Raw genomic sequence first — 16,207 nt, 5'->3', positions numbered from 1 at the left:
TAGCAGGGGCAGCCATGTCATTTAAACTGTCCTAACTACCACTTCACAATCTCTAGTTGGACGTGTCACGTGTCTTTGGAGAGAGTAGACCTGGGTGACCCCTCAAAACCTTCACACTCTTTCTTTCTTCATCCTTGCAGACGACCAGTCTGGTAGCTGGGAGTGGTGGCACACACCTGTAAATCCACCACAGGAAAGGAGGCCGAGGTGGGAGAATTTCTGGTTTGAGGGCAACTTAGGCTCAAACCTAGGCTGTGTCTCAACCAATAGACAGACAGACAGACAGACATCTCCTTATAAGCTTTTTTTTATTAAAATACTGTCATACCTGGCGGAATGCAGCAGCAATCCTGGTACAGAGTGGCGTAACAAAACAGCCATGTTTACACTTTAAATATTCATGATAACTTAAACACACAGACAAACGTCACGGTCTTTGGCAGAAAACGTTCACAGCACAAAAAAAAATACTTTAAAAGAAATACCAAATATTAATCCAAAATATATTAAGTTGTTTTTTTTTCCTTTCACAATATTTTTTTGCCTTCTTTTCACCCTCCTTTTTTTTTTTTTAAACTTTTATCTTTGTAAACAACGTACATGAACCAGATGTATTTCTCAGCTTTACATAGGGGAAAGGGAATTAAAAAAATACGCAATTGCCCAGCAAATGCAAATGTTTAAAAAGGAAATGCAGAGAGAACTATGGGAATGGAACAAACAACAGACAGTGAAAGAAAAACAAAACAACCAGAGGAGAAAAACACAAAAGATCTGAAATCCACCAATCGCTTTTTGAGCTGAATGGGGGTTGCTTTAAGACCAGAAGTCAAAGTCACTGCTGCTGGTGGTCTGCCACGTGGGGGTAGTTCACCTTAATTCCAAGTAGCTGGCCCTGCTTCAGGGCTGGGGCACCGAAACTTGAGGAGCCAGCCTCGAAGGGTGCCATTCTGTGGTGGGGGCACCATAATGAGGACTTTTCTTTAAGTTCACTGATTCGTTTTAACAACATAGCTCCCTCTCCCAGTCCCTGCTGGTGGGAACGAACACATTTATGAGAACAACATCTCCAGTTTCTTCAAAGAGAACCTGGTGCTGGGCATGACAGATGTCCGCTTGTGGTGGCTCGTCGCATCTGGCTCAGTTTATAACCAAACTGACAGGATGTCCCAGGGATAGGAGCTGTGGAGCCATTCACAAAGGCTGGTGATAAGAATCCCATGGGCATGAAACACGGGGATTTAAAAAAAAAACAGAGGAAAGGCAACCAATATCAAAATCCACAGCCAGGAACTGCAGGCAGAGGAACATCTGGTAGACCTGTCACATGTTTCAAGAACTGTGGCAGCAGGGGCAGGCAGCACAGCCCTGGAGGAGAATCTGAACCAGCATGCTTAGTCTTCTGTTCCCAAGGAAAAAGAATTATATACAAAACACACTGCTCTGCGGGGCCTCTCAAGTGGCCTCTAACCTACTCCAAGGGGACATGCTGGTGGCTCCCAAAAGACTCACACTCCCATCGTCCCCCCTCCCAAGGATTCAAGTCTTAGTGATCTGAGGAAGGCAGTCAGGGACTGAAGAGCAGATAGTGTTGGCTGGGGCCATGCTTAGCCACGGAACACCATAGCTGGCCTAATGATCCCTGCAGACCACTCGGCTGGTGCCCAGCCATTCTTGGGAGTCAGAATCCGCTCTCTGTTTCCTTCAGGCAGGGGGCTCAGCTCCTTTCTGCTCCAGCAACAGGCCTTGGGCTGCAGGCGATGTCTGGCTTTTCCTTCCTCATTGTCATAGGAGAAATATAGGCCAAAAAGCAGTCTTCGGAGGGGTGCAGGCTTTTCTAGCTAGCTCCCCTGGGGTGCTCCTCTCTGAGCCCCATGCACCAACGCATCACTGGTTGGAGGATGTGAGGCACAGCATTTGAAGACAACTGCCGGAATGCCAGGAGGGAGCCAGGCTTCGGGGTCCCCAAGGCACTGCCTCCTTCCTTTAGATCAGTATTTCTACCATGTCTGACAGATCCTGGACTCTGGTTGCAGCTATAGAGTCTGGAGAAAAAACAAGAAGACAAGTCGATGCTGTCAGTACTATCCACTTGGTCTCCTCAGCTCCCAACACAGGATCTTTTTAAAACAAGACTCCCTCCCCTAAGCTGCCTTAGCCCTTAGGTTCCTCTTCCCTTGATCAACTAAGCACAAGGCTGTGCCCCCCTCCCCTCAGCTGAGGAAGCACATGCCTGTGTTTAGACTCTGAACTAGCTCGAGTGATCAGTGGAAGGGTGCCCCCAGGGTTGGAAGCAGGCTGCAGCGTTCCTGTCATGCCTGTGGTTTTTCTGAGATCATGGGGCACACACAGGCAGCTATGCAAGGGCAAATGTGAAACAAGAGTAGAAAGAGAAAAGGCTTCCTCTTAAAGTTTCTCCTTTCTGGGCTCTTCCAAATAGCTTCCCAACCCAAGATCACCATTGAGTTCACTTGTCAAGCTCCTTCATCTTAGGTGTTTGGACTGACAGGAGGATGTGAGGGCAACTCTGGAGGAGTTATAGTGCTTTCTGTTGCGTTGCCTTCTTTCTGAAATGGCTCGATGGCCCTGCCTCCCATGGAGACAACTTCCAACAACCCTCAGTTCCCTATGGTGGGGCTTTCCCCACCATAGCGGATGAGTTTGAGGAAACTTGGGGAAAACAGGCCCATGCGTTCCAGTTCGCACCTCTACCATGTTCCCAACCCTCATCTAACCAAGTGGGGTGCTTACCCAGAGAGGGTGTCCTCTGGCTACTGTTGCACCCCAGGAGGCCATCGGGTTCTGAGGCCAAGCAGGCAGAGGTGCTGTCTGCAGGGCCATCCGTCTGGGTGCTCCCGTCTCTGCTGCCATGTTTGGTGTGGGCAGGGAGAGGAGCTGTGGCCGGAGGCTCCTCTGCTGGGACCCGGTCTGTAAGAAAGAATGGACACTGATGGGTACAGCTTGATGTAGGAGACACGGTCCCAATGGAGGACACCCCAAGCAAACTTGGTGGACTGGGTAGTTCTTAATTTGCAAGATGTCTAATAGAATGAAAAGACTCCTCTTTTAAAATGGGAATAAGTGGGGTCAGGATAGGCATCAATGTTCTGTGGCCCTTCTTTGTAGCTAGAATCTAGGATTTCTTAGTATTCGCTCAGGAACAGTAGACCCTTGCCTAGATCTATCCGTATCCAGCATCCATCCACTCTACTAGCAGGACCCATGTAGGTTGCAATCACGGGAGCCAAAGGCTAAACCCGATCCCCTAGAAGAGGGGTCAGGAAGCTCTGGTCTCAGAGGGCATGTATTCTGAGAGTCTGGTAATACGCATTCCAAAATTCCTACCCCTTTCCGTCCCACTCCAAGCCTCCTCATACCTCCCATCGGCCGTGCATCAGTTTGCCTCTCGCTGGATGCGAGCCCTTGCCAGCCCTGAGTTCCCACTGCAGCTGCGAAGATGGACGGCACCGACTTGGCAGGCCGTAGGGTGCCCTGGGTGGCCTTGCCAGGGTCTTTCCTGGAGCGCTGCTGAAGGACCTTGATCACCGCATCCTTCTCTAGGATCTGAGCATGGAGCACCTTCAACCTGTCAGGGAGGAGATCACCCTGTCAGACCCATAGGCTCAGCTCCTCCAGCCCACCCACCTCACAGAAGTTGCAAAGAAACCCAGACATCTCTCCCTGGGGCAAGCAGGACCTCTTGGCCTTGGAAGCCCACCTCATTGCAAGACTCAGATGAAGATCTCTTACAGAGGAGAAGTGGCCAGAGCTTAGGAGGTACCCACCCACCTCCAGCCTGCGAATACCAGGGATTCACTCAGGGAAACAATTGTCTATAATTTCTGGAATGTCAAACATACAGAGCTGCTATGGGTGGGGCCTATTTACCAGGGACAAAGGACACTGGGAAGAGACTGGGTAGCACTGTTCCACCCCTGAGCCTGTAGTACCTGCTCTCCATCTCCTGGTGCCTGTGGTTCCCTGGCAGCAGGCCCTCGTTGAAACTGCTGCTGGGGGAGGGCTGGGGGGAGTGCCGGATGAGAGTGGTATCGCGCTGGGCAGCCGCAGTGGCAGCCGCGTCCATGGCGAACTGCCTCATAGCCCGTTCTTCCAAATACTTCTGTTCCCACTTGGTCATGTCCGCCTCTAGAGCCAGGATCTGTTCCTCCTTCTCCCGCAGCTGTTCTGACAGCCGCAGGGCACTGAGCTCGGCGGACCCACCATGGCTGCCGCCACCACCTGCGAGGGTGCCTGTCTGCCTCTGTAGAGCAAGGAATAGCATGGTCAAGGGTAAAGGCTGGCACGAGGGGGACTTTGTTCCTCAGGCACACGAAGTCTCTCCCACATGCATCCCTCTGTTCAGTCATGGACAGCACATACAGACAGCCCTTCCTACTTCCACCCAGAGATATAGGGGATAGCAAAACTCCTCACATCCTCTCCTTAATTCTGGTGGTCAGGAGACTAGGGACACATATGACTAAAAAGCAATTCTCTGAAGTGGGAGTTGGGTGTGAGTGGCAATCACATTGGGACAAAGTGTTGGTCCCCATATTTCTTCTATGACAGGGTATAAAGTTAGGTGTAGAGACAGAACTCTATTTGGTTGGTAACACAAGAGATGTTTATGTCCAAGCACAGACTCAGACATCTTCCTTCCTATTTTTGGGAAGATGGACTAGAGTGGTCCAGCCTTCTGCACGAACATTATTACTGACTAGTACTAAGGTACCAAATTTCTGTTATTAGCCACAGTAGGGCTCGAGGCAGAGCCTTTGCTATACAAAGCACCTGAGAGGGACCAAGCAGCCAAGGGAAACATGGATCAATCATCTTTCCAAGGGGACAAAGACTAGAGATCAGGAGGTCTTCTGGGCTTACCTGCTGTGCACGCAAGGCTTTGAGTTCCTGCTCCAGGCGCGTGCGCAGACGCAGCTCCAACTGCTCTCGCTTTTCACAGGCAGCCTGCAACTGCCCCAGTGCCTGCTGCAGCCGCTCCACCTTCTCCACATAGGCCTGCTTTTTGCGTAGCTCCTCTTCAGCCCGGGCGGCGCGGCTTTGTGCATTGCCCAGAGCCTGCTCCAGCAGTTCAGCACGTCGCCGCTGGTCCTCGATGGCACCACGCAGCAGTGCCATCTCCCGCTCCAGCTTCTCCTGTTCCTGTTGCTGCTCATAGCCTGTCCGGGGAGACATTAAAGAGGAAAGGGTCAGTGATGGTGGCCACCTTTGCCTACTTGTGACAACTGCTTCTCCCCCTCGACACGTCTGCGAATTACATATAGCACTTCGTCGAGATGGAGACTAAGGTAAGAATAAATGGCAGAGCCTGACCCCCGTGACCCTTGCTGGAACAAACCAATAAACCAAAGTGGCCTTTCAGCTGCTCAAACTGTGCCAGACATGACCATTACCAAAACATATTTTCCTTAAGCTTCATGATAACTAGACTGCTCAGGCAGACACTGTGCCAACCTGTTATAGATTAGGGTACTGTGACAAGGTCATTCGTTGTGCAAGCAGGACGGGCACTTTTGACCTTACCACACTTGATCCCCCAGGAGGAATTTGAGGCTCCTGATTTATAGAGGAAGAAACATAGGAACCAAATGGCTGACTGGGAGGCTCCGGCTATAAGGCTTTGCTCACAGTCCTTCTCTCTACAGGCTTGCTGAAATGGACTCTTTTTTTTTTTTTTTTTTTTGGTTTTTCGAGACAGGGTTTCTCTGTATAGCCCTGGCTGTCCTGGAACTCACTTTGTAGACCAGGCTGTGAAATGGACTCTTAAGTACAGCCTGCGGACGGTAGCCTCTCCTGTTCACCGAACCTTTCGTTGCATGGTCTGGGAGCCCACATGCAACATCCTAAGAGAATTCAAACCATGCATCACACTGAAAAGAATGCTGGTCCAAAGGCTTGTGTCTAAGATTCCAGCAATCCCCGACCACTTTGCACATTAGAGGAGCCTCTCCATCTAGCCTGGCCGAGGCAAGAAAGAACCTGGATGCTTGCCCTTTGGGAGTCTTGGGCTAGTCAACCAAGAATGGCTGCTTATTTCTCTAGAGAGTTCGTAGGGAACAGGGTTTTGAACAAAACTATATCGGTGAGATTTTTCTGCTACAGTGGATTGCTCTACATTATCTAAAACAGTAACTACCAAGGTTACACTCAGCTACTGAGCTCTCAAAATGTGGCTGGAAAGACAGAAGAAATGTAACTTTCTTTGGGCTCTGTGTGACTAGGACACGGCCCTAGTATGCAGAGGCCTCCCTTCACCAACTCGTTGAACAGCATTAAGGGGCACTGAGGAGCAATCTAGGCTACCTCCTTTGCCCTTCTGAAGGCTGCAATCGGCCTAGCTGGCCTCACTCTTTGGTGTGGAGGGAAAAGACGGGGCTCTTCCATGATGCTTTAACATGCCTTGGTCATACTCTGCTGGCTTGCCTTTGGTGAGTGGAGTGGAGGGAAGAAGCCAGGTTCAGACCCGGAAACAGCATCCTCTCTCACCCACTAGCCCTACAGCCCGTGTCTGAATAATGTCCAGGCCTCACTCCAGACCTAGCAGTACTAGGGGGTAGATACTTCTGTAGCCTGTGCCAGGCCAAGGCAACACCTGTCCAAAAGTCAGGCCTCAGAGTCAGCTCCTGAAGGCCCAAATCAGACAATACAGACAGAGCTGGGGGCTGCTGTTTTGACTTGTTGGGGAAAGCCAGTTATGGGGGGGGGGGAGGATTCTGTACCCTCCAGAAAAAAAGTGTCAACCTCAGCCCTTTAGAAATGGCAATTATATAGAAAAACAACCTTCTAATGCTAGGGGGTTTTCTTAGTTCCTCCAACTGTGGATCCAGTGTTTTTTGTTTCCAGATGCCTTGTACAATCTCTAAGATACCTTGGTTGAGGGTGGGAGGCTGAGCCTATCTTAGCAAGCTCTCAACATTCAGGTCCTAGCCTCCCTTTGTATTCATACTCTCTCCTCCCAAAGCCAGGCTGGGCGCCGCCGGGGCCGAAGGGCGCCACTGTCAGGCTCACAGGGGAGGGAACGGAGGGGGGACGGGCTGGGAGCGGAACAGCCCAGCGGCTCTGGAATGCCAGGCATCCAGGTCACCCGCGGCTGCGAGATTAATGGCTCCAGCAAGAAGCCAAGAACAGCCTGGCGCTAGCTCGCTCCCCGGGGAGAGGAAACGCCTCCCGGCTGCTTCTGCCCCCCTCCCCCTCTGCAGGCTTCCAGAAACCCTCCCTAAGACTTCCTTTCTCTGTCAGAGCCGGGCTCCAAAACCCACCCCTCCCACCAAAGCACCCCTAATCTCTCTTCCCATTGCAGTAGGTGCTTCTACAGACTCCCAAGGGCAAACCCTAGGCGACACACCTCTTTCCCCTTCACCTCCGTTCCAGAGACCTTTAACCACCTCATTTTGAAAGGTAGTAGCGGATAGCACAGGTCTTACCCAATCTGAGCCCATTCCCTGCCAAAGGCTTATTTATTAGCAAGTCCCCGAAGGAAGGGGGTGGGGCAGCTGGCATCCAGAAACCCCCTCTCTCTAGAGTCTTTCCCTCTTTAGACACCCCTAACAAAAGTACCCTCATATATATTCCTCCTGAATACCTCTAACCTACAAGTCTGCTATTTCCCCTCAGTGTCTGAGACCTCCTCCGCTGCCTCCATACTTCTGCTGTTCCCAGATTCCCCAGGGTCACCAGGGGCTTCCTAATCACCAGGAACATCGCTCAGGAACACTTTTCCCCTTGAACTTGTGGGTACCTGCTCCTGCCTTAAAGCTCATCTCACCTCCCTGTCATCCTCTGGATGGATTCTCACATTCAGCCCAGCGCTGGCCAGGTGCTTAGCCTGGCTCCACTAATGAAGGAACAAATTGATTAGTCTATAAAGCTTCCAGGATGCCTGGACCTCCCTGTTTTAAAGAGAAACTTTCTGAATGCCTCCTTCAGACCGTAGCTGTTGACTAAACCCATCTGTGGCTATCCCAGGAAGCTTCACCAGTTGGACCATCCCCTGCAGCCTCCTGTGGCCCCAGCCTTTCTGGTGTCTGTCATTCCTAGGAAAACTCCGAAGAACCCTCATTGTCCTCCATTTCCCTATTGCCAGGGCTGTCATGGCTTCCCTACAGGAGGAGGGTCTGAGATTCCATAGTGTGTGGCTCAGCCAGTTAAGGCTCCCTAGTCCCTATTCATCTTTGGAAACCACCCCTTCCCAGAGCAGCCATTCAGTGAATCTGTACCACTCTGCAAGGGGGGTGAGGATGGGGGTGGGTGGGTTAAACCTGAAGGGGAAGGGAGTGGGGTGGGGGGTAGTGGGGTGGAGGGTAGTGGGGTCACGTCATTGTGCCTCATTGCCTTTACACCCACCCAGGTTTCTCAGCTGGTCCCCTACTCACTCTGGGCAAGCAGCTTCGCCACCATGTCCTGACTGCCCGCCTGGGCTTCCTGGGTCTTGCTTGCCAGGTGGCGGTTTGCCGATTCCAATCTCTCTGTTTCAAATAAGGAGAAAAGATGTTTTAATATAGAGGGATGCTGTCAGCCTGGGCTTTACCCTCGGGTGCTAACTGTAGGCTTGCACCCTCTAAACTGGGGAATTATAAGAAGTCCCAGCTCAGCTCAGGGCCCAATGATGGGGGCTAATGTAGGCCTCTATAGCACAGAACAGATTCTGAATTCCCCCCCCCGAAAACAGAGCCCCTAAAGTCTGACAGATGGTGTCCTCCCAACGCCCCAACCCTCGTGCCTGGTCCTTACCTCTAAGGTCTCGGTTGAAGTCCTGCAACCGTCTCATCTCACCATCCATCTTGTTCCTCATGGTCTTCTCCAGGGCCTCACGCTTGGAAGAGGTCCTCATCAGGCTCTCGTGGGCCTCAGAGAGCCGCTGGATTTCGTTTTCCAGCTGTAAGAGACAGACAATTAATTCAACTTCAGGAAGGGTCCTAGGGAGGGAGGCTAGTGACTTTACTGAGATCGCCACAGGACTGCTGCCTAGACGCTGGGCTAGATGCTCTGTTACAAGGGGGCTACCTCCAGCCTGCCCCATGCCTAGTGTTTACAAAGGACCAGGGATGAGAGAGCCTAGGTGGCTCAGCCTATCCAGAACACTGTAGATAGACAGCAAGTGGAAAGCCTGAGGCTATTGCTAAAGTTGAACCTTAGTACACAATTGGCCAGGCTTCACCGAGGAAGTGGGGGTGCCAGACCCCAGCCTGAGCTGCCTCTGCCCAGAGCATGTGGCTGCCCCTCCCACTTGGAAGCCACAGGTCTTCCACGTGCTCCTAGCAGGCTTGCTTTGCCAATGCCGTTGCTTTTTCTTTTCCCTGAGAGGAGGGGCTTTCTCTTTGGCCAGTGTTGGCCTGGAACAGACTGGCTGTTGTGTGGGTGCACAAAGGGCTCTCTGTGGGAGGTGTCCACAGGAGGGGCTGCGCAGGGCGAGGGTACAAGTGTGCAGGGAGCTAGTGAATGAGTCCTTTCTAACCACTACTGGCCAGCAACTGCTCATGCATCAGGGCAGGCCTCTTGGTCGGTCCTCAGCTGTCTGGAGTCAGCTTGGGGTGTGTGTGTGTGTGTGTGTGTGTGTGTGTGTGTGTGTGTGTGTGTCTGGGGGTGTGCATAGGAGATATGGTGCAAAAGGCAGCCTGATAGGCTTTCCTGCCCCTCTGCCTCCCTCTGCACCGGCCACGGCTCTGAGTGTCCTTGGAGTCCCCACCTTTTCTATGCAGCCAGCCTTCTCTGAAGTGCTCTCCAGCTCTCTCTGCAATCGCTCATTGTCCCTCTGCAGCCTGGCATTCTCCCTCAGTACAGTCTCCATCTGGGCCAGGTGGGCACTGCCCAAGGTGGCCTGGGCACTGGGTGGTCCTTCCACTGCAGGTGGACCAAAGGAGCTTGGGGGACCATGGCCCAGAGCTGCCGGATGGAGGGGTGGAGAGTGCTCCTGGGGCTGCGGCAGGTACTGGTACTGCTGCTGCTGGAGGAACACCGGTGGTACCTGGGCCTGCAGGATCCTGGGAAAGAAGAGGTGAATGAAGCTCAGAGCCCCGAGACACACTGCACGCACGTGTGTACGCACACACTCTGACTATTATTGCCAGTGACTGAGCCTCCCCAGTGTTAGGCAGCCACCAGAGGGAGGGCCTGTGCCACAAGGTATGTGCCTAAGACTCAAGAGTCAGAAAGCAGGATGGGTGTGGGGTAGGATGGCGCTGTATCCAGATGCTCATTCTGTTCAAGCAACCTGGGTCTGTCCTAAGCAAATACAGCTTAAATATTACCTTTAAAGACGCACTCATGACCTTTTGAATTGATAGAAGGATCTTTTGGGATGGAAGCCACACAGAGTCCCCAGGCCCCAGGAAGGGCACTTACGAGTGGATTCTAGCAGGTAAGCCATGTCAGCTAAAACAGCTCACCTGAGTTTTCTCCTCTTTGTTTCAAGGGTCTTGCTACCCACAACTACCGAAATTCTTTTCCAAGACCCCAGCTAAGGTTAGAGCAGGGAATCAGATGCCAGGGGGAACAGATTTCAGCTCCAGCTGCTAGGCCTTCAGCAGACCAGTGCTGTAGCTGCCAAGTGGCACCTGTGTCGGCGAAATCACAAGGGTCTCCGGCCACAGAAGCCAGGCTTGACCAAATGGCTGGTAACAGCAGGTTCACCCATGACTGTCTAGCCTCCATCTCTGTTGGCGATCACCTCAGTTAAGGGGCAACCCCTGGATTAGCTCCACAGCAGAGTTCAGGACTGGGTTCTCTTGGCCCTTGGCCATGAGTGTAACACATCCTTACACTCTAATGTTTAGAGAACAGAGTTAGGCCCAGGTAGCCAGAGGCCCTTTCTGGGGTCCTTGTGACCCCCAAGTGTCACAACTGCCTTCTCAGTTGTACTAAGAATGTTCTAGAAGCCTCTTGGAAGTTGGATTTCACTTCTGGATCTCTCATGCCCCCTCTGCCATCCCCAGTGTCCAAAATCACCCCTCTAGCCTATGGCTCGCTCCCCTGTTCTTTGAGCCCCTGACTCAGTCCCTAAGGCCTGCCCATCCTTTTTCCTCCTATCAGCTCCAGGGAGTGCAGGGAAGAGGGCTGCCACTGGACTGACTAAACTCCCCCTCGCTGCCAAGTGTGGTCACTCTTAGGGTTGCCTCAGATAATTGTTGCCCCCCTCCTCCCTACCACAGGCCAGGCAGACACAACTGACATTCTTCGAGAATGATCGAGCTCCAGGGAAGAATGGCGACAACTCCTTTCCGTTCACACTTGCTCCTGGTTCTTCCATTTCCCACCACCCTCCTCCCTATCTTTTTGTTCTCCTGCAAACAGCCCACTTCCTTGCCTGGATATTATCTTTTCCTGGCAGGGTTCAATAGGGCTGGTCCAAAAGAAGAAACTCTTCCTGACGGGCGGCCCTGAGAAGGGAGGCGAGGTGGGGGTCTGGGGGAGTGGAGGTTGGAGTAAACCCACGAGGCTCCACCCCCACCCCAACCCCCTCCCCTGGCTCCCCTACCAGGCCCAAGGCGGCTCTTCTCTTCCAGAATGAAGAAAACCAAATTGGTGGGAAATGGAGGGACCAAATAAGGATTCAGCAAGGGTGAAAGTGAGCCAGACACTGACTTTGAACCTAGAGGGTCCCCTAGTTAGGTTCCTTGGAGCCCCACCTCACCCCACCCCAAGGGAGATACAGCAATGGTGCCTGTTTCTCTGGAAAAGGCACAGGGGCCGATAAAGATGACTAAGGCAGCCCCTCATTTCTAGGAACATGGACTCCTGCAATGATCTGGCTTCCTGCTTAGACTAACTGGGCTCCCAGCCTAGCTCCAATGACCCATTCTCTAAGGCTAGTATTGATCTCTTAAGAGCCAATCATATCATGCCCTCCAATACACACACACACACACACACACACACACACACACACACACACACACACACTCCCCAAGAGTTCACTTCACAAGCAGTCAAGCCAAGTCACTACTCTGGTCCAACAGCATCCTGAGCCCCGCCCCCTGTCCCCCCAAAAAGCAGCTCACTCACTCACTCACTCATCTAGCCCTATAAGCACAGGGAAAACCTAGTAAGTAATTAACTGGCAGACAGTAACTATACAGAAGTGGCCCAGCGAGCCACCTAGTTCTTTCAGCCTCAATAGCAACACCTCCCAATGACGAGGCCAACAACAAAAAATGTCCACCTTCTCTTAAAAACCTCCACCTTTGGCCTACTTAACTCGGGAGAAGTTTGGTAAGGATTCCTATTGTCTTTAGTTAGTTCTTTCTTAGAAAAAAAGAAATGCTCACCTTTGAACCCCATTCACATCCCTGGGAGCCCTCCTTATTTGTATGCTATAGACAATGCTATGTCTATTTTGAGTTAAAGCAATGATGTCAGTTTCTTTTTGTTTTAGACAGTCTTGCTACTTTGCCCAGGTGGGCGGTGTGATCCTCCTGCCTCATCTAAACATTACAGGCATGTGCTACCATGACTGGATCAGCTAAATCCCCCGACCCTCCAGCCCCCCAGCTCTCCCTTCTCAAGACAGGAGAGGGTAGATCTAGATCAGACAGCCCCAGGAACTGGTGGGGTGCCCTGGGATTGGGATCATGACAGTTGAGATCCACTATATATATGATCTTGGGGTTCTCCTCCTCCTGGGAGACTGAACTAGAAAGAAATCTGGGGTTACCTGACTTCGGCATGCTGGAAGTGTGGGCTGCTCCGGGGACGGTATCTTGGGTCAGTGACAGCCGCAGTCTCCTGAGCCATTACAGCGTGTGGGTACTGAGGTGGTGGCCCTCGGGGCTCTGGGCCCTCAGCTGGGGGCCCTCGGGGTTGGGGGCCCTGCTGGCTGCGGGCCAGCTGAGGGAAGCTGTGGGAAGAGCTCATGTGGCTGGGGACCCGAGCACCGTTTCTTTCCAGGGACAGCTGCAGAAGCCGTTCACTCAAGGAGCGCACATGGCCGTGCCTCAACTCTCGAAGAGCTTCATCCTGTCGCCGGCTGCCTCCGGACACCCCTCCTCTAGGATCCCGGTCCCCAACATGCGGCCGGGACCCTGCCTGCTGCGCTGCGTAGTACTGCGAATGGGCTTTGGCTTCCTCATAGGTGGGCAGCTCTTCTCCCTTGCTGGGCTGTGGGCACAGCCGGTACAGCCTGTTCTCTGCCAGGTGGGTCTCTCCACCCTGATGCTCCTGGCCCTGGGGCTCCTGCCTGGTGGCTTGCTGTAGCACCTGACTGTCCTCGGGTGCTCCGATCTCCAAGGAAGCCTGGGGGCTCCCCGTGCCCCCAGCTCCAGCCCCACCCCGCAGGGCCTGCTGCTGGATAGCCAGCAGAGTGCGTGTCTCTGTCAGGTTGCCGTAGCGCAGCTGCTCTTGGATGAGACGGTGCAGGACTGTCCCTGAGGAGTCTTCCAGTGTCCTCATGCTTCTCTGGCTTGCACACACCTGCCTAGACAATGGCCAGCAGGCACCTGGTCTCAGAGCACCTAAGAGACAGAAAGAATAGCAGTCAATGGAAACACATACAAAGGAGGGAGGGGCACTTGCAGGAACACTCTGGATGAAGGAGGAGGCTGGGTGGGTAGGTGGGTGGTTTTACACAGGCCCAGATGCAAGTGCTAATATGGCCATCTATTGATTAAGTTTAGTTACTGAGCTTCTGATCCTTAGTTTGCCATTAATATAAATATATATGTATATGTATATACACACATACATACATATGTACACACACACACATTGTGTCTCTTGGAGTTGAAATGTAAGAAGCTGAGCGCCTGGTATGCTATAAATCCTTGGCAAATACTTATCATTGTAACATTTATGGAGATTTAGCTGATCTTACAGATATACAACAGAAAACCAAAAGGCTATCTCACATCACAGTCCCCGGCAGTCAGCCATTACCCCAATCTCATGGGCAACTGTAGGACAGGCGTTCATCAAATTCAACCACTTAGCAATAGGGTTCCCAGTTTACTGGTAGGCGGTAAAGAAAGAATGTAGCCCAGCAGAAAGAAGCCCTAAGCAAATAATTCCATTGACTCTTTAGAATAAAGACCCGTGAGCCACGGATAGTCCACCCCCTCGCCGGACCCTGGGCTCAAAGGCTGCTGATAAAATAAATCTGAGTCTCCCTGTCACAGATGACCTTAGCAGCCACTCTGCAAGGTGAGCAGCACAAGAAGCCCCATGGAAATTGGTGAGGAGGCAGAGGGGAGCTTGCAGTAACTGAGCCAGGGAAACATTTTCCATGACCACCAACCTCCTTTCTTGGCACACACATTTGCTACTTAGAAAAGCCCCTCCCTACGTGTACGCTAGAGACACACAGGGGATGGTCCCTCTGCATCTCTGTTGATATTAGTAACAACTACCTATGCCAGTTGATGGGATAATGAGGCGAGGGGGGAGACACAGGAAGGGGGGGTGGCCTCTTTCTGTGCCATACATATGCTAGCCCCCTGTGTCCTACCTCAGTTTGGGAATGATATGTTGGCAGAGCTGGAGAAAGGTAATGAGCCCTGCCGATACCCAAGCCAGCAACTAACCCCCCACCCCCACTGCACCCTACAATGTGTAAGACTTGAAGAGTCTGCTCGCACGCAGCTTTTTCTACGCGGTATTTCCTAAGTTAATCACTGTCTGGGCTGACTCGCGCTAAGGAGGATCCGGGAGCGGCTAGAAGGAATGCTGAGCCTTCCCGGCAGATTCCAGGCGCGCCAACTATGAGCCAGGCTCTCGGAGCACCGAACATTTCCGAGGCCTTTCATCGCACGAACGTCCCAATCGAATCCCCTAGATGCACAATCTTTCAAATACTTATATATGAGCAGTTACTGAAAATCAACTTCCTTACATGGGCGCTGTACCTGGGCTGCTCTGGAGCGCTGCACCCGGAAAACCAGCCACCTTTCTAAGCAAACACGGGTCTTTGGCCTTGGCCTGAACTCACTCCAGCAAAAGGAACCAACGCTAGTCTCCAAGTCAACCAGTCCAGTCCAGGGTCCCGGCGTTACTCACCTCTACCGAGGCAGACCACTAGCACCGGTGGCTGCCCGAGCGCCCCGGGCGAGCAAAACCCGCAACCGCGAGAGGTCTTTAAGCATCGCGGGTCCGCCTCTCTCCCTAACCCTCTTTGTTTTCCAAATACTTCAGCGCTGACGTCACCGGACTGGACAGCAGGCTGCATTCTTTCTAAGTGAGAGCCAGTTCGTGGCTCCGCAGAGGATTTTCCAAGGAAGACAAAGAGGAATTCTTGAGCTAGCTGAGAGTAAAAGCCACCTGTATCCCCAATCCAGACAAAGCAGCCACGGTAACCCCGTAATTCAGCGAGATATGCCTACCGCAGCTTTTCACTTGCCCCGCACGCGAGACGCACACTCCCAAACACTGATCCTCTGTCCTTCCTCCAGCCCCAGTGGGTCGGAGAATCGTGTCCTCACCCCCACAAAAGCGCGAGCAGTCTAGGCTAGACACCCAGGATCGACCCTCGAAAGGGTGCACATGTCTCCCCTCCCCGCTCCCGGGGAGGCTCGTCCACCCCAGCTCCGATCTCCAGAAAGGGTCGGACTGATCGCGGTGTCCCGGTGCCGCTGGGAAGCGTCCCCACCGGCCTCGCGCACTACCCGGAGTGCCCGGCACCTTGCTTACCGCTGCGGCCGGCGGCTGCCGGCGCACGCAGACCCGGTTCGGCTTAGGTACAGTCAGCCACAGAGGTGCGCACTAGTCGGTGGCGCCGACGATCTGCTTGCTCGCGCCCCAGTGCGCAGCCTCTAGGTCAGCCCGCGCTGGAGGCGGCTGCTATGCCAGGAATGTGAGAGTTTCAGGTTCCCCCTCGGGATCAAAGCGAACCACAAATAACCTCTCAGCGCGCCGCCCTCCTCCGCTCTCCGCCTCCCTCCGCTCCCCGGCCCAGCCCCCGCCTTCCTCCCGGGAGGCGGCGCTGCGGCTGGCCGCTGGACTGGCCTCAGCCTTGTCCCCTTGCCACTCTGGGCTCTGGCAGCCGTGCGGCATTCATTCCCTGCCACCCTGCTTTGTGTCCTAGCTGTTGGGAGTGTCTTAACCAACTCGTCCCAAGATCGCCCCACCATTGCCCGCACCGGGTTCTCACCCTCCATTCCTACAGGCACCGAGGGACGACTCCAGGGATCATCCTCTCACGCCCCTATGGTGGCTGCAAGAGGGGTCTGTGGCGTTTTGGAGATGGCGGGAGGACTGCACAGCAGTT

The 16,207-nt window shown here is 53.1% G+C and overlaps 1 protein-coding gene across 2 annotated transcripts; it reads right to left on the bottom strand.

Annotated features, from left to right (window-relative positions):
- Window positions 1–289: 289 nt before the first annotated feature.
- Amotl2 (angiomotin like 2) lies at window positions 290–15,808 on the bottom strand. Of its 2 annotated transcripts, none has more exons than XM_021172617.2 (10): window positions 15,631–15,808; window positions 12,668–13,463; window positions 9,704–9,998; window positions 8,749–8,893; window positions 8,391–8,483; window positions 4,882–5,177; window positions 3,951–4,261; window positions 3,378–3,586; window positions 2,752–2,928; window positions 290–2,045 (listed from the first exon to the last, which is right to left on the bottom strand). In XM_021172617.2, the coding sequence occupies exons 2-10, from the start codon at window positions 13,399–13,401 to the stop codon at window positions 1,987–1,989; spliced, it is 2,319 nt and encodes a 772-aa protein (XP_021028276.1). In that variant the 5' UTR covers window positions 13,402–13,463; window positions 15,631–15,808; the 3' UTR covers window positions 290–1,986. The 2 variants fall into 2 exon arrangements, with proteins under 2 accessions (XP_021028276.1, XP_029337523.1); XM_029481663.1 differs by lacking the exon at window positions 15,631–15,808 and adding an exon at window positions 15,001–15,594 and having other exon boundaries at window positions 292–2,045.
- Window positions 15,809–16,207: the final 399 nt, after the last annotated feature.

The sequence above is a fragment of the Mus caroli genome, chromosome 9 (assembly GCF_900094665.2).
Source record: "Mus caroli chromosome 9, CAROLI_EIJ_v1.1, whole genome shotgun sequence".
Classification (NCBI taxonomy): domain Eukaryota; kingdom Metazoa; phylum Chordata; class Mammalia; order Rodentia; family Muridae; genus Mus; species Mus caroli.
This window is presented reverse-complemented; position numbering and strand designations above follow the sequence as displayed.